Raw genomic sequence first — 18,341 nt, 5'->3', positions numbered from 1 at the left:
ACCTCTCCTCGAGTGGCCCTCTCTTTAGTTTCGGGTCCCGGATGATTGATGTTTGATTTGATCCTCCCAGGAGGCTCTTTGTGTCCCTCAGTCTCATGTGAAGCGGAGCCAAGCGGGCGAGTCCGGGTCAGCGCCATTCGGCAGGGCACCTCCACCACCACCACCGGCACATGTCTCCATGTGAAATCGCCATTTCACCCCTCCACACTCCCTAATTGTTGCTAAAATGATTTGTGAAATTGCCTGCACCAGGAGTGTTTTCCACGCCAATTGTCACTGGCTCCTCTGCGCCCACTGCGCTCCTCTGGTTCTAGGACCCTTTATACTATTTTATACAGTCTCTCCTGCGCTTGCGCGCGCTGCAGGCCAAGGCGACCTGTTGGAGCCGCGGAGGTTAACACGCGCGCTCCTCAGCGTCATTGGAAGGTCAACCAGATACGCGCCTCCTGCGGCTTTTGCGCACGTTTGCGTCTCGAATTTACAACGTTTGAAAAGCTGATTCGTGGAGCTTGGACATACACTTTATTTGAATAATATATTTGATTAAATTTGGCAGAAAAACTTATCTTATAAACTCAACTCACACATTGTTTCACTAGACTTTATTTTACAGACTCACACAAGTGGCGTCACACACTGACGCTCATATCCATATTTAGTATTTTAGTCAATGGTTTTGGATCAAGAAGACTATTTAACAAAACAGTAACACGTCACTCATCAAAGGTCCTTCAGTTAGAACTGATGTGACCCAAAATGAAAGCTGAATATTTTCCATCCTGTGCATCTCATGACGGCATAGTACAACATCTGATGTTCTGTTGTGACCAAAGAAACTGCTTGTTCCGTCCCATGTGTGTAACTCTCCAACGCAGCTTGTTGTGAACCTCGCGATGTGATATTTTAATAAACAATCAACGTGGTAGGCGGTGTGAAGCTGCGTCATAATTTACCAGAGGAAAAATGAAATCAACCAAATAATGCATGAAACAATTCAGTGAATTTAAACTGCGCAACAATGAAGTGTGAGTAGCGTGAGAACGAACCTGCCTGAAAAACAACAATTCATATTCGTGAGTGTGTGTGTGTGTGTAAGAGTGTCATGCGCGAACTTGCATAGCTCTACTTGTGGGGACCAATTCTTTGAAACACACCTCCTTGTGGGGACCATTTGCTGTTTGTGGTTACCTTTTTTTCCGGTCCCCACGAGGTTATGCCTCAATTTGAGGACAAAAACTTCAAAAATAACAGGGATATATTTAAGTAACATAACGTGTGTGTTTGTGTGATTAAGGCTCTTGTCTTGATTTAAAAAAAATGTATTTAAAAAAAACTGACTTTCGTTCTAAACCGAAATAGTTTAAAAGGAGAAGAATAACTGGGTGTGTTTTGAGGGCTTCAGTCTACACAGAGGGAATCAGCGAGAGCAGTGGAACTCATCTCTGCCATCAGGGAGACAGACAGAAGGCTGCAGGTTGAGCAGCTGGGTGCCTTTGAGCAACACAGGCTGGAGTCAGAAATAACATTGAACGTTTTAGGCTGGTTCTGGTGGGTCTCCTTGGGTCGCGGGGGGGAGGTGTGATGGGGAGCTCGACAGTGAATTAGAGGAGGAATGTGCGGCTCCGATTGGTCCGCGGGCTCCAGGATAAACCCACTCTCTTTCATCCAGAAGAGAAGCGCGCAGCAGCCTATGGGAGCGATCTGCTGTCTCCTCCCACGACGAGCAGCAAAGTTGGCCACTTAAACTAGTTCCACGCAGCCGGTCGACATTAGAGCCACTGAGCCCACTCCTCACCAGAGGGAACATTCCTCCCAGACATTACTAATCAAACTTCCTCCTGCTGTATTCTGGGTCACCTCCGCAGCAGCATCACCGCTGGTTCTGGGGACTGAGTCCAGAGAGCCCAGTGCTGGATTGGACCGCATTGTGGGAGCAGACTTGGACGGTAGCAACAGCATCGAGCAGGTTGTGGGGTGCAGATCGAGTAGCTGCAGGATGGCTACTTTACCAGGAACAGTGCCTCGGATGGTGCGCCCTGCGCCGGGCCAGAACTACCCCCGAACCGGCTTCCCTCTGGAAGGTAAGAGCCGCGTCGACGTCAGTTTCTGGACAGCAAAGCTCGGACCAGTTCAAGTTGGTGCGCTAAATCACAAGAGAAAAGTCTAACATTAAAATAACAGGTCAGGAACATCAAGTCACCCAGGCCTAAATTCAAATTGAAGGCATCGTTATTTTCTGCTCGTTTGATGTGATTTCAATAAAATGTTTCAACAGGATACTTCCATTATTTATGTGTATTAAACACATTTTTTTCCCGTTTAGTAATATTGATGTTAGGACGGATGTTTTCTCCCATGTTAACAATTTTTATTATTGGATTTTCACCGCACCGTTTTAGTGTGACATATTGGGATCACGTGTGATATATTATTAACCATCATATATATATATATATATATATATATATATATATATATATATATATATATATATATATATATATATATATATATATATATATATATATATATATATATTCGAAATGAAAATGTTAACATTTTAAAACCAATATATTAAATATAGTAAATAAATGTGTGACAGTTTTTTGACTGTTTCAATGATGCGTACATTTTGATGACTCAACCGTATTTTAGTGAGATTTTTGGTTGGCCCTTGTGTGCTAGTTTTAGCAGATGATTTAAATACAGAAATAGAATTGCAGACCTCGGCCTTGACTTTGAAAGCACTCATGACAAAGAGACAAAAAAAAAGCAATCTAACTCATTCGTCTGGAGCATATGGAGGGGAGCGAACAACCGCTTTCTATTTGCATGCATTTATGGAAACCGTTTTCCCATTCCGGCCGCTTCGTGCTCAAGTGGGCCGCAGCGGAACCGCGCAGGATTAGCTGGAGAGTCCTGCTGCTGGAGATGGCAATGAGACTCACGGCTGGAAGGATCACGCCAATATTTGGACAACATGACGGGGAATAATCAGGGCGGGAAGTGCGTCTCTCTCGCACCGCGGCGCTCCTTGGAGCCACCAGCATGTGGGGAATGAGGACTCGTGCGCCACCAAGTGTGTTGCCGTTGTTGTTGTCGTTGTTGCTGACGTCTGTGTCGTTGTTGCGGTGCAGTGTCCACCCCGCTGGGTCAGGGGAGGGTCAACCAGCTCGGCGGCGTGTTCATCAACGGGAGGCCGCTGCCGAACCACATCCGCCACAAGATCGTGGAGATGGCGCACCACGGCATCCGACCCTGCGTCATCTCGCGCCAGCTCCGGGTCTCTCACGGCTGCGTGTCCAAGATCCTCTGTCGGTACCAGGAGACCGGCTCCATCCGCCCCGGTGCCATCGGAGGCAGCAAGCCCAGAGTAAGAGGACAGATGTCATCACCCGCCAACAGCACACCGTCGTTATTATTCATCATCGATGACAAGTCAATACAAAAAAAAAATAAAAAAATAAATATATATTGATATTTAGCTTTACTTTTTCGGTAGTTAGTAAAAATATGACTTACAGTATATGACAATACGATTTACAGTATGATTTTATTATCATAGTCATGTTGACTACAGAGCGCACTTCATCGGAATCATAGTGACTCTTCTTTATTTTGCATGTAGTATACGTGGAAAATAAATTTGAAAAGCGTTGAAATCATTTTTGGCACGTTATTTTTCATGTACTCTAAATCTTGACTTTTTTTTTCTTTCTCTCCCAGTTAATCAGTGATTCAATCGATGCACCATTTAGAGGAGTTATATGATAAAATAAGAAAAAATATGCTGCGTAAAATCTGAATGTGCTTGAGTGAAGCTCGTCTCACATTTGGAGGAATTTTATGTTTACATGAGGGGAGTCTATATTTCAGAGTGATTTTTCACAGCTTTCTAACTCAATAATAGAAAAGTGATGGCAAAGGTGACGGGGTCTGTGCTCGCACTCACAGCAGGTGGCCACTCCGGACGTGGAGAAGCGGATCGAGGAGTACAAGCGAGAGAACCCGGGCATGTTCAGCTGGGAGATCCGGGACAAGCTGCTGAAGGACGGGGTGTGTGACAGAAGCACGGTTCCTTCAGGTGAGGCTTCATCTGGTAAGCTGCTGATTTTTCTCTTTCTCTCCTTAATTCCAGCCACAAACTAGACTGTGGGCGAGTGTGTGCGCGCTGCTTGAGCGGATGCTTGTGCTGCGCTCTCGGGGCTAATCACCGTCTACCTTTCTGTCGCCATTAGTGAGCTCCATCAGCCGCGTGTTGAGGGCCCGATTTGGCAAAAAAGATGACGAGGATGACTGTGATAAGAAGGATGAAGATGGAGAGAGGAAAACAAAGCATAGCATCGATGGCATCCTCGGTGATAAATGTAAGTGAACAGCAGCAGATCTGCTCACACACGCTTCAGACTCGACTTGGAATGCGGCGAATGCTGCGGCGGCCTCCCGGGAAATGGCTCCCGTCCCTCCTCAGTGGGAGCCAGCACTTGTTTCATTATTTATGAGAGGTTTGGCAGAGGGCTGTTCGACGGCACCAAATTAATTTGTGTAGCAAATTCCCCCCATTCAGCGCTCTAACTGGCTCTAAACGACAGATGACCCATTTAACAATCGATGTCACCGAGCTTGTCTCCGCGAGAGCGAAGCGCCGCTCGCGTTTCCATCCTTCACTCTGGTGCCTTCAGCCTCCACACCTGCGATGCACTGGAGAGATTTGCTGAGCCATGCTGGTTCACTGCAAACACGCTATAGTCCACATTTGGTCGCGATTAAATTTCAATCCAAACACAGATTAAAAAAAAAAAAAATAATACCATAAAAATAAAAAATAAAAAAAAAGAAATGAAATGAAATGAGTGTGATGCTTTTGGCTGCCGTAAATCTGTACACAACTTTGAGCTAATATTGTAGCACCTGTGGTGTATTGCTATTGCTTTTAAATGGTAATCATTAAAATATAATTCAAATAATGTATTATTCCAAGACTGTATTGTGCTGGTAATGTACTGCTACAGCTGCGACTAGTATTTTAATAACAATTATAGGTGTGAACTATAAATAATACGCATGGCATAAAATTATCAATAATAATAATAATAATAATAATAATAATAAGTCTTATGACTGCGTTTATTTATTGTATTTATTTATTTATCTAATGGTATATGTTAGCATTAGCAGCATCAGTACTGTAGCTGTTGAGGTATTTGTATTGTACATTTAAGGAAAATTGTCCTCATCATCATCATCTTCGCCATCTATATGCATTTTAGGCACTATTGCATTATTTGATTTTATTTCTGTCATTAAATGATATCCACAATTACACATCAATAATCAACAACATCGTTGGGCCGTTTTCACCAGCAAACACCATTTTGTTATCGTTTGCATTATAAAATACAAACTATCTGTTGAGCACACGATCGCTGTCTTTCACCACCGCAACCTAATATGAAAATAATCTCATTCACTTTTGCTCATGTTTATGAATATTGCTGGGCGACGACGGAGGCCACAGGCCAAACCGTCGGAATGTAGATGGAACACTGATCACAGCAGCACAACACGCTCAGCAGTCGCGACAATATTTGGTCAGTAAATTGGAGCCTGCTTCGGCTGCACGGTGGTCTGTTGCTGTTCTCATCCCTGGAACCACGGACGTCAGGGATTGGCTGCTTCCATATTTGAGGATATATGTCACGCTGGCGCCCAGTGATGGACTTTAATGTTGTAGCTTTACACCTTTTTTATATTTGCTTGTTGAATCTCTGTTGTTGAATCTCATTTACAGGCAATACATAAGGCAGTACATTATTATACATTTATCAGTTTGCTTTTTTTTGGGTCAGTATTGCTTCAATTTTACGACTTTGAGCTGTGGATAATATCCGGAGAGTCATTAAACTAACGCGGGATTATTATGTTGATGACGTCAAGCCTGATATATTGACCTCAAAACTGAGGTCCGAGTCACCAAACGCGTCATTAGTCTTCATTTTGGTTGCAGCAGCCTTTAAAAAAAAAGTCCCACTTTAAAAGAGACACAGTCCCCCACTTTAAAAAAAACCCAGTCCGAACTTAAAGCTCGCAGGCCAAACCTTCTCCATTGAAGCCTTTCTCCAGCGAAGAAAGCAAATCCTGGAGTGCGGCGCGGCGTGGACACGTCCTTTTTCTTTCTTTCAAAAAAATCTGCTGCACAGAGAGAGAGAAAAGTTTTGGGCACAAAGGCCGAGGAGACACATAAAAGGAGATGAATAATTCAGTGCGCCCCGCTGCTAGATAGTTTGGTAATATAATCTAATATAATGGCCCGCTGGAGTGGAATCGGTCGGTAGCGTGAACGCGTTCGCTTTTTCTGTCGCACCGGAGAAAAATGTCGCCCTTTCGTTCCGAATGTTTTGGACGCGCAACAACTCGATGGGGTTTTTAACTCCTTGAATATCATTGTTTTAATGCAAAAATATGCGTTGCTGTTATTTTTTAATTGGAAGAGAATTACGGCGCTATAAAAAGAAGCGCGCCCTCGTGCGTGAAGCGCGGGAGATTGGCGGCACCCGGATGGCGCTTAATAACGTTAATACTTATTAGAGTCGGAGCAGGGGAAAAGCACGATCGCTGAATAGGTGAGTGTGTTCGTGGCGGCTTGTAACAGCTCGCAGGCATGTTAGGAAATGTATTTATCCCCAATCAGCCTCTCACTCCGCGACGATGTGCTGAGAGAGAGAGAGAGAGCAGCTTTTAAAGCAGATTAAATGGAGCCTTTTATTTCTTTTCACTTTCATCTCAGCTCACAGTGGCTCGCCCTGGGCGCAAAATTCATGAGATACACACATATATATTTATATATATAAATAAATATATGTTATCCAGATTAGAGAATGTACTTATTTGTTTATTAGCGGTGACACGGAGGCTTCAGATTATTCAGATTATTGTGTCGCAAACTAACGACGGGAAGCAAAACACCGGCACCAGACTGGAGAATTCATAGAGGCATCACTTGATTTGAAAAGTCCATCAGAGAAGTGTCAGAAATGGGACCCATTGACGCGCGCGTTGCTCCAAATCCTGCTGTTTCCATTGACGCAGCGAGCGCACTTGAGCGACAGGAGACGGACGGGATTACCTGAACTCCTCTATCTAATTAACCAGATGCCAGCTGGGATTATTTCAGTGACAGAGGTGTCGGAGAGCGGGGCGAGGCCGCTGCAGAGGCGGTGTCACGTGTCGTCCCCCCCCTCCCCGCTTTAATTCTGCGCGTTATTTGCGCGTTATTGACAAATTCCCGCCGTGTTTCACAGGCATGGAGCGGGACTCCTCTCACGGAGAAGGGCGCTCGCTGGCCTTCAGTGCCGAGACACCCTCCTCTTCCTCTCCCCCACTAAGTGTATGGTAATATAATGTAGTTATATTTCGGGTGTAAAGCCGTGCTGAATGAGGAAGGACAGGGGAATGAAGCGGGAGACCACTTCAAACAAATCCATCTGGAACAGTGTGTGTGTGTGTGTGTGTGTGAGAGAGAGAGAGAGAGAGAGAGATTCACTGAAAGTATGGCGAAGTTATTTAGCTATTAATAACGCTCTTTCCTCAGGCATTGAGAGTGACTCCATCTGCACTTTCTCGCAGCTATTTGGCTGGCTGGAAATTGAGGGAGACCCAAATGTTGGGCAGAGATAACATACCCATCATAGCCCAGACCCTGCGCTGCGCTTCACTGCATTAAACTCGGATTAACCTCCCCCGTCCCCGCAGCCACTGGAGTTTACATCGGTGGGCCTGAGCCTCTGGAGCGAGCTGCGGCTCTCCAGGAGCAGAAATAAGCATCATAATAATATTCATAATAATAACAATAATAATAGTATGTCAACGCATTTGAAAAATATTACTAACGAAGGATTCACATTTCACCACACGAAAATGTGATTTATTAATTATTTATTTGTATTCTAATGTGACTTCACTTGACAATATTGCATTTTCCAAGACTAACACCAACAAAACAAGCCTTTCCTCTCTTTTGAAAATCGATTTAGACCCATAACAGATAGTGGTCATGCGAGATCAATATTAGATTTCATTTGTTTTATTTTTCAAGTCTTTATGCTTTTATGATAATAAAACTGTGAGTACAGAGGTAAACTCCCCAACTAAAAAAATGTCTGTCCATCTGCCATCCTTTGCAGTGGTGGTGTCAAGGGGGCAGCAAACAGTTCCCTCTCCCTAGTATCTTTATTTAAATGTTAGCACTAGCATCAGCTGCACCTTCATTGTGCGCAAAAAATATGCTCCCAAATCTTATTGCCATCTGTTTTGCAGTTTTGGAAGTGAAGCCGCTAAATATTTACTGTGCCAGCTCATGGTGGACGTGATCTATTTTGATATTTTTGTGAGTCGATTGTAGTACATATGGAACAACCGCAGAGACAGACGTGTGAAGAATCTCACAATAACTAATGAACAACATCAATTTCACATAAACACGGAGAGTAAGGGAGCAAAGGTCATGCTGGTGTGGGTGGCGTTGTTGTTGAGAAGCAGGAGCAAGAATGTGGTGTTAACAGCCCTGCAGGAAATCCTTCTTTCATCTTTTGAATTTTCACTGATTCCATGTTCTATAAGGAAATAAGGTGGAGGGCGGTGCTGATGTCTGCATCTCCATGCTCAGGCTTTACTCTATTGTTTTTGTTTGTTTTAATATCATACTTCAATTTTCTCCTGGGTGTTGCTGTTAACCCATATTTTAGAAATTCACTGGCACAGACGCAGCAAACCAACCCAGTCTCCCAGCGCTAAATTTAGACATTTTCATGGGGAAAATAGAGAAAGATGTCAGTGGAGCCAAGTGAATGGAGCATCCTGCAGCTTAAGGCCTGCAGTCTAATCTGCAGCAGCAAAGAAACTCTGACTTATGTGGAATATGTAACCTCAGCTTCCTGTCGCCTTTATTTTCAGGAGCTTTATCAGAAGTGTAGGGAATCACAATCAGCACGCTGCTGCGTGAATACGGAGGCCAAGGAGTCACACGTAGGATCGTGCCACACAAAGTCCCCACAATAAACCTTATAACAGTCACAGCAAAATACAAATAGTGTAAACACATACGCATGAAGTACATTTTAAATGTAATGTGTAATGGTGACTTGATTTTTTAAAATTGTTTTTATCACCAATAAAATAGAACATGAAACAGACAAATAACTTGATGTAAGAAATTCACTTTCACTGAAACCAAGAGAAAAAAAATATATGATGTGCACTTCAAATTATGATAATATTTTTTATGGTAAAACAGAAATACTGTTCACTCATTGCTCTTACTGTTAGAGATTTTAACAAATATTTATATATCTGATAATTAATTCATTCTTCAGTGCATCAAATTGGGGGAAATACTATTTTGAAATTATGTCATATTTTTTGGAAAATATCTGGGTGTCTGCATTTTAAAACACCAGAGGATGTAATAAAATATGTTGAAGCAATACTGGAATAATGGTTAAAATACACCACACATTGTCATCAAATACGCTCAAATAAAAATGATTCCTACATTTTGATGTATTTCCTTTTGAACGTATTAATGAAGTCATGCGTTCTCTAAGTGATAAAAATGCACACGGATGTTTATGTATGTATGTACGTATGAGAAATGAGGTGAGGATGGTTGTCAGCCCAGGTGAGGCTGCGACAGCACCTGCTGAGTGATGCTCCGAGAGCGGCTGACTGGGGCTGGTAGGCCTACCACACCCGAGACGCCTCTCTGTCAGGAGCTTAAGTTTCCACAGCATTAAAAAAAAAAAAAAAACCCAAGTAGGCTTAAACTCATTCTGTGCTGGCATCTGACTTTGATCACATCTGAAATATTCATGGAAGCACAAACACTGCCATTATCCCTGCTGACAGTGATACCTCTCAGGGCTGTCTATTAATTAAAGTGGCGCTTACCATGTGGGACGACTCCCTATCTGGGCACAAAAATGGTTTTTCCATCTCTGGTGGGGCTCTTGAAAGGGGGCAATCTTCCCTCTGCAGCTTCTGGTGGGGAATTTAGTGAGTGTACAGAGGAAGACATGGGGATTTCTAGCTCATTTATAAAGAGCAGTTTATAATCCTTTCCTGCTTAATAACTTAAAAGGATTCAATTTCTCCCCTCATTTATGGGGTTATGATCACACATTGTTAGAGGCTGATAGTAGCATTTCAAGGTTAACATTTCCTGCACCCAAATATCTGCAATAAGCTGTAAGCCCCTCAGTGGGCCTTTGTTTGGCCGGCTCACGGTCCGACTCAGGTGTTGCAGCTCCTCAGGTGACGGTCAGATGCAGCACTTCTGATTCCATATTTAATAACGGCATGGTTTCACCACCGAGAATTAAAGGCTGACTCGGGGGATCTGGCGTCTGGTTGGGGGTCTCCGCACCATACGAGACAAATTAAAGAGGAAGCGCTGCCCTCCAGGTATCCTGTCACAACAGTGGGGTGTCTCTCATTTCTGTCTGTCTTTTATTCCGCCAATTTTCACTATACGGAGCTGGGTGCGGCGCCCCAAGGCCCACGGGCTCCAAAATAAAGAGAGAATCTCAATTATCCAACTTCCTCCTTCCCTTTGAGTCGCGCTCACGTCTCGGCCGTCGCAGGTCAGACAGCTCGGACCTCCTTCATTATCGGGAGGAGGTTTCCTGGTCGGGGGCTTCTGAACCGAGCGCTCCTTTATGTAGGGCATGTCATTTTAACACGTACAATGTTGATGTGTAATACATTTCATGATAATAACTGACGTATTTGTTCAAATATATTTCCTTCATTTTAAGAAAAAAAAAGTGTTTTTTCAGGCACAAAAATCACACCACATTTAAGTTACCTCAGTTAGATCATTTAGAATCGTTATGAAATACATTACAAGTTAAAAAAGAAAAATCCGACTTAAAAATACATTGATATTAAATGCAGCGGCACAAAAACAACTTCACTGATTCATTCACACTCAGAATCAACATGTCTGTCTTTTTTGGTTTTGATTTTGGGTGAAAATGGCCTTGACTGATGGACAGGAATAATTTACCAGAGTAAACGTGAACTGTTTGTTTTATGAACCTGAAAACTGAGACTTTTTCAATCCAGTAAAATACAATCTGAGAAAATAAATACAGAATATATCACATATTCCTGTGCTAATCTTTTTGTAGAATATTCTTTAAATTCATGGACATATTGTTATTATTATTATTGTTATTATTATTATTATTATTATTGTTACAACGATGCTGTCGTTGTTCGGCTCCATCCTGAAGACACTGCTTCCTGACCTTGTCGCAGCTTTGACACGTCGCCTGGCGGCGGCGAACCGCTGCCTAAATTGCCAGCGTTTTGTGAGCACTGATGCTTAATTGACTGGAAGAGGATGAATGGGTGTGACAGGAATCAGCTGTCCTCCGATTCCCTTCAGAGTCTGACTCGGAAATCATAACCTGAGCAGCTTTTCCTCCCCTGGAACAGCTCGTTGAACTTGTCACATCTAATTAGGGTGTTGAAATGCAGCGGGTGCATCGGTGGGAAACAGTAGGTGGTTGGTCCGGGGCAGCCAATAAGGCCTTTTTGGGTCAGATGGTGGTGGGGCAGCGAGGGCTGGGGGGGTGGGAGCTGCCGCTGAATTGGACCGCTGTGAGCTTTTATTTCCAGGGAGTGTGTTTTTTTCTCTCTTCCATAGCTGCAACGACGGTCGTCCAGCTAAACAAACAAAAGTGTGAGCCGCAGCCTCGTCCTAATGAGGTATGAAATGAATTACAACCGACATCTATTAGGGACTCTTCAAGTTTGACTCATTTTCTCACCCCCAGAGTTTAAAGGTAGCACAGCGGATTAACCGTTTACGGCCCAAAATTAACAGGCGTCAGCAAAGAAAACAAATCTGACAGGGAACAGTTCAGGAAGCAGTGATGTTCTTTTGACATCAGGAGACAAAATCGAGATGTTGCTGGTTCGGTGAGGAGCTATGGAGCGCCACTGCTGCACTAAATCATCGACTGGAATTTGACTTAAACCCTGCAACAGGTACCCTGACACGACGCCGGGCCGTTGAACAGTAGCCAGTGAAATTCATCTCACACCTTTGTGCAGCTGAAGTTGTGTGTCTGCTCAAACGAAACAAAGGAAACCAAACAATTGTTTCTCTTCCTTTTTTTCGTACGGCCACATTCTCCCTTTATTAAAGGCCTTTTTCTGTGGGTTGTGTTGCCTCAGAAAAGCAGCTCTGTGATGTCTGACAGCCCCCCCTCGCAATTGTTGGATGAACAGCCACTAGAAAGGGACGAGAGAAAGAAAAGGGAGGAGAAAAGGTCTTTTCTGTTACTCTCTGTCTCGGAGACTTGCAGCGGAGTCTATTCAGGCCAGTTGATGAACTCCTCCAAAAAGTTTATTAAGGGGATGAAAACAATGTGAACTAAAGCCTTTGGCTGCCGGGGCAGACAGTTTATAAACTAGCTGCTATTGTGCCTCAAAGGCAGATGCATGAATACTTTTGAATGGGGCCTTCAAACTGACACGATAAGGCTGGACAGCAGCACTTAAAGAGAGAGAGGGAGCTTCTGCTGCTCACATCGCTGCTCCCGCTGCATGAATGTACATCTGCAGAGCAGCGGAGGGGGTCGCCGGGGGCACCTCTTGTCAGGGCCCCGGGGCCACGCTGAAAACGACGATCTGAGGTTCACCTGATACCTTCACTTGAGTTTCACTCAAACTCACCCACGTCCAGGCGACACTCGCGATGCTTCCCCCAAAACTGCCCTGTCAATCTTTGTGGGACCTGACACTCACTATAGCTGTGAGTTTTTATTTGTAGCATCACATGATCTCAGGTGTGTTCCACGCTTGTCTTCAAAGCTGAAGCCCCCCACCCTCAAGCGATGGGACCTTGTGTACTTGTAGTATAGTGTGACTCGCTGCACTTGTACCAAAGCTTCTGAGCCATATGTTTACCTGAGCTCTGTGTTAGGGAACATTTAATTTCATTTTCAGACACCTGCTGCCTGATTGAGCTTACTGCGCTCAATAACATTTCAAATGCTTTTTAAACTATAAGTAGGGCAACAATCTTGGCTGGATCTCAGGACCTCTTTAAGTTGATTCATTTTCCTGACATCACAGCGACGGTAACATCATCATGTACACAGCAGAAGTGAATGAAGTATTTGGGTTCCAGATCAGAGCAGAGAACTTGTTGCCATCTTCACATGAGAAGAGAACAAAGTTAGGACACTTGAACACTGAATGGAGATGAATCCAGTCATTGCTTCATTCCTCTCCAGCGAGTGTGAGCGCAACGCACACTCTGAATTTTAAAAAGCAGAAGCTTTCCAAGTAGCTCTAATCGCTCAGAAAACCAGTTTGAAATCTGTTTATACAAAGCAACGTGTTGATTTTCTATTTTTTCTGACGCGGCTTCCCCAAGAAGAAGCGCTATTCCCCTCCTTCATGGTAAACAATGGCCTGCCACTCTTCATCCCTCTGTCCCTCCCTCAGCAGCGCTCCCTTTAGTCCTCTCTGTCTCTGGCTCTGCGCCTCTCAACATCAGAGGGAGTCCAGTGATTTGTGACCCCAGCAACCCACACTTAATCTGGCTAAAGAGGGGGAGCATCCACTTTTTCAGCTTGGCGGGCCTCAAATAGACCAAGCCTGCTCTGGCAGGTGTCAACATTAGCAAACAATTGGCCCTCGGTCCCATGCCCCGTACCCCAGCGCGACACTGAACCTAAACTATTTGAGACGCAGTGAAAGGAGCCACATAATGGGGACTGTGAAGGGGAGGAGAGGAGGGGGAGGACAAGGGAGAGATTACACTCTCAGACAGCTATTAGCCGGGATGAGGCTTTTCTAAACAAACAAGAAGAAGAAGACGATCAATACTGTGTTAGTTTACCAAGTGGAGTCATTATTGTGGCTTTGGAGTATTTATTTTCTGCTCCATTGTTTTGCTTCACTTCTCAAACATCTGTGGGCCACATTGGCAATCCAATTTAGTTCCGAGGGGGGTCCCCACGATGGCCGCCTCTCTCTCTCTCGCGCGCGCGCTCGCTCTCTGCCAGTGGCCACTTCATCCTGCGCCGTAATGGATCCTGATTGGCCAATATCAGCGTCCACGGTGGACGCAGAGCCGAGGATCCGGCGGGGAAACGACACTCACCCCCCTGGGATTGCAGACCCTCAACTTCATTAGACACAAGTGTCCGACAGCGAGCGGAGGAAATGGGAGAGAACCAGATGACAGGTGGATCCTTGCTGGTCTCAAGTGTCACCGCCAGAGCAGCAATTCCCTTTCTTTAAAGGCCATTTATTCAGCTCTCACTGTTGATTCACAGTCACGCCACGAGGAGAGACAAGTGTCCTCAGCGGGACGACGAGTGTCGGGGTTTTTAATGGGAAGCCCTTTGTCGTGATTAGACATTTCTATAGAGGTGCATCGCTGCAGTGGGGGAGAGCGGAACCTGCCGCTCCCTGCGCCTCATTAACAAGGCAATAAACAAGTAAATAAGTGACCCCCGCTGACACGGATTGTCAGGACGACACATAAACTCGCTCGTGAGCAAAAAGACCTGCAGTTCACTGGACTAAAGACAGAATATCAAAAAAGCGCTAACATTTCATGACAAGAAAATCAACCAGTTGTTCAACCTATTCACCGCTGAAATGTGTTGAGAGTTCGACTCTTGTCAGTTTTGTCCAAGTCAAAGTTGAGGCAAGTGGGCCTCAGCTGACCCCCAATATACATACAGTACATGTGGTTCCCTACTAGACTAGAATACTCTAGAACATCGCAATATTTTGAATCACATTCCTGACTGACCTTCCCTCATAATGCACTGCAACAGTTATGGTTCATGGCCCATTGTTTTTGTTTTGGCTGACTCTGAGTTAGAGTCTGACGGTTGTGTGATAGTTAGTTGTGTTAAAGGCTCAGTTACTGAGTAAACCCTGTTGATGACACAGAAAGTAGGGAGGAGTTTCAGTAAAGTCCGGTCCTGCTTAGATTGGTGACCCGGTGCTCCAGGCCTGAGCAGAGGGCGGTGGTCGGCGCTGTCCAGTGGAGCTTTATGTTCTAAATTTGTGATTGACTTCTAACTCAGGCCTGGCCAACCCATGGCACCCGAGCCACATGCGGCTCTTTTCCCAGTGTCATGCGGCTCTTCACCAAACTTTGTCATTCCCTAAACTAAACGTATGGCATGTGTTTCACCTGTTATTCATTGTTGTGTAATTCAGTGAAGCGAAGATGAGACGCTCCAGTCTGCAGCGTCACTCACACCCACAGACCGGGCCGTCATGTTATTGGTGGCATGAGCCATGTAAAAAAAATATATAAGTAAAATAAATTGTGCACACATTTCTATCTATGTCGCTTGATATTTCAAGGAGGATCACGGTAAAAAGTATGAATTTTAAAAATACATGCACAAGAGACATATGCTGGACGAGAACCATCAACCTTGTGACACACAGGGATGTGCTTTAACCGCTATACTGACGCTCAGTCACATGACCAGCTGTTCAGGTTGAGCGTTACGACCTTACGTATTTGTAGGATGTGGCTCTTTTCAGCAACAAAGTAAAACAATGTGGCTCTTAGCCTCTGACTGGTTGGTCACCGCTGTTCTAACTGCTAGCTGTGGTAGGAACTGTTGCGGCGCCTTATGGGTTATGTGAGCGGCCCCTACAGGCCGAAGTCTAAGTTCATGTATAACAGAAGCAAACGTGACTGTAGGAGAGGGTGGAGCCCCCAGGTGGGAGCGTTTGTTTAACCAGCAAGAGCACGGTTGCGCTCGAAAACTAAACTATAACAGGCGCTTAATGGGCAGAAAATGCTCGTCCGATTGAATTAACAAATGCCTTGTGTTCCGTGTGCCTTAATGAGAATCCTGTTTGGGATGAATGCATTTTTTACACTATCAAATTCAAGATTGGCTCGGAGGATATTACAGGATTCCTTTTGAAATAAAAACAGCGACAATCCATCCCGCCTGTCGGAATAATTTGGTGGGATCTGTGTAATAACAACAGATCCTCTGTCAGAATTGTCTTGGTGATTAAGCCATTGTTGCCCGGGCAACAATAAAAGCGCATGAATCGGCGCCGGACGCTCCGTCACGTCCACGTTAAATGGCGCAGCAGACGAGCGGGTCAGGGGAAGACACTGAGTCTGACAGCTGGCACGGAGCGTGGCGTGATGTCAGCTGGTTACCATGGCGCTGCGTTAGCAAAGACAAAAAAGCATTTCTGGCTAATTTTATTACAATACCGCAATGGCTGCCATAATGTGCAACAGTAATTACGTTTAGCGCAGCGTGGCCAAACGCTCCCTCCCTGCTGATGAATGAGAGACGTTGACCGTGGTCTGCCAGTTTAAAAATCGCCATTAGCCGGTGCTACTCGGGGCCAGAACATTTCACATTATATGCTCTTGATCTGCGTCGCACTCGAATATTCATTTGTTTTAATTGGCCGTGTTTTCTTTCTCTCCTCCGCCACAAAGACAACAAACATGTTCCCGGAGTGTTGCAAATCAGAGCTGTGTATTTTTGTCCCCCCCCCTCACCGAGTGGAAATGTGAAAGCGGTTTGTCCAAACAGTGGGGCGGAGCTCCTGTCCGCGCCGACAAAATAACAACTTACCAATGTCGTCGCCCATTTTCAACTAATGGGCTTATTTCTGCATCGTCAGTCATTCTCTCCTTGGGGAATATGTCGTCGCAGTGTAAAAAGCTTTGCGACTGTGCCACACTGCAGCCGGCGACGTGCACAAATTAATGCCAAGCACGGCAAAGCACTGTGAAAAAGCTCTTTAGAGAAATATTCATTAAATTATATACATGGAGCCGCTGGATCTGAACAGTTTGTGTACTGACAATGGCGTGAAAAGTGAGCAGGGTTTAATATCTTCAAATGTGTTGAGTGAGGCCACAGTGTGGAGATTACCACGCCGCTCCTCGGATGTTTCCTAATCATTTATTGCTCTTCCCTCCACTCCGACGGTGTGAGGACCGTCAGACTGTTTGCTTTGAACCTTCCTTCCTGACTAATGATGCAGTTACCTCATTATTTCTCCAAAGTTTCCACAACTGCTCCTCACTGTCCCTTCTATCATAAACTTTTCTGCAATATTTGCTGCCCGGCCTCATCCAGAAAATTACAAAACCACCCTCGGGCGCATAAAATGGTCGGCTGTGCAATCCTATACTGTTCCCAGTAATCTCTCTTTGGCTTTGTTGAGAAAATGATTTGTTCCTTCAGGAGACCTCGGCTCATAGCCCTGAGACGTTACTGTTTGATTTCCTGCGTTGGTTTTTTTTTTCTTCCCCTCTTTTCTTAGCTGGGGGACCAGGACTCTGGCTCCAGTGCCATTTGGCAAAGACCCCCATAGGCTGCTTTTTGCTCGCTCTTTGTTAATTTCATTACTTTAACTGTGACCTCAATTAGCAAAGACTCAAAGACTTACCGTCGAGGCGGTAAGTTAAATGTGTCAAAACTCTTTCGAAGAAAACTCTCACGATATAGATGGGAAAGTTTTGGGCACAGGCGTAAAGTGAAAGTCAAAAGTTGTGAGCCACACGATGTGAAGGAATGTGTGAAGGCTTTACCCACTTGCCTTGCTTGTATTTGAGGAAGACTGGCAAAAGTACCAATAATAATTCCTATTATTTAAGTGTTGCAAACTCCGCGGCATGAAAACAGACATACATCATTTCAGTATTACCCTGGTTCTATTGAAGCTCCATCGCTCCGCTGCGTGTTTTCACACTTGGGCAGTGCTTAGGCATGGGGAGTCAATATGTCAGCGTTTATGGATGCCCCGCGGAGCTGCACAGGCCTGTCAGGGCCCTATTCATGCTCTAATGGCCCCCTGAGGAGCTCCTCTCTCCAGGCTGAAAAGGCCGGGAGGCCCAGTGAACACCCTGTTGTTGAAGGTGAGCGTGCGCTCTCATGGACGCGCCGCGCCTTCATCCATATGACAGCAGCTAGAAAAGAGCATCGCTCTCGCTGCTTCTGTCTCCTCTGATTTAAGTTGAATCTCCCTCAACCTGCCCTCTGCCCCCACCCCTCCATACACACACTTTCTCCCCACTTCCCACAGAAAAAGAGGGCTAATTGTTTGTTGTGAGAGCCAGGCATCTTTCTTTACTTCCTCCTCACCTCCTTCTTTGACCTGACCTGTTCCTTTAGATCTCATCTGTGAACATATTCAGGGATGAAAATCGTCTTTTTTCTCTGACGCCTGGTGTCCAGCCATGTCTTCAGATATGTGTGTTTGAGTGCATCAGCTCACATATGTTGCCATGAAACTGACTAAGAATA

At 44.9% G+C, this 18,341-nt stretch overlaps 1 protein-coding gene across 3 annotated transcripts in view; it reads left to right on the top strand.

Annotated features, from left to right (window-relative positions):
• The first annotated feature begins 1,763 nt into the window (after nucleotides 1–1,763).
• Nucleotides 1,764–18,341, top strand: part of pax7a (paired box 7a) — a 46,838-nt gene continuing 30,260 nt past the window's right edge. The window contains exons 1-4 of one of the 3 annotated variants that reach the window (XM_053867640.1): nucleotides 1,764–2,081; nucleotides 3,138–3,373; nucleotides 3,955–4,084; nucleotides 4,239–4,367. In XM_053867640.1, coding sequence (XP_053723615.1) covers nucleotides 1,997–2,081; nucleotides 3,138–3,373; nucleotides 3,955–4,084; nucleotides 4,239–4,367 — 580 coding nt within the window. In that variant the 5' untranslated portion in view covers nucleotides 1,764–1,996. Of the gene's footprint in view, nucleotides 2,082–3,137; nucleotides 3,374–3,954; nucleotides 4,100–4,238; nucleotides 4,368–18,341 lie in introns of all 3 variants that reach the window. The other 2 variants (XM_053867639.1, XM_053867642.1) reach the window with 2 other exon arrangements.

The sequence above is a fragment of the Synchiropus splendidus genome, chromosome 6 (genome assembly GCF_027744825.2).
Source record: "Synchiropus splendidus isolate RoL2022-P1 chromosome 6, RoL_Sspl_1.0, whole genome shotgun sequence".
Classification (NCBI taxonomy): Eukaryota; Metazoa; Chordata; class Actinopteri; order Syngnathiformes; family Callionymidae; genus Synchiropus; species Synchiropus splendidus.
The sequence above is the reverse complement of the archived record's forward strand: the minus strand, read 5'-3'. Positions and strand labels throughout refer to the sequence as shown.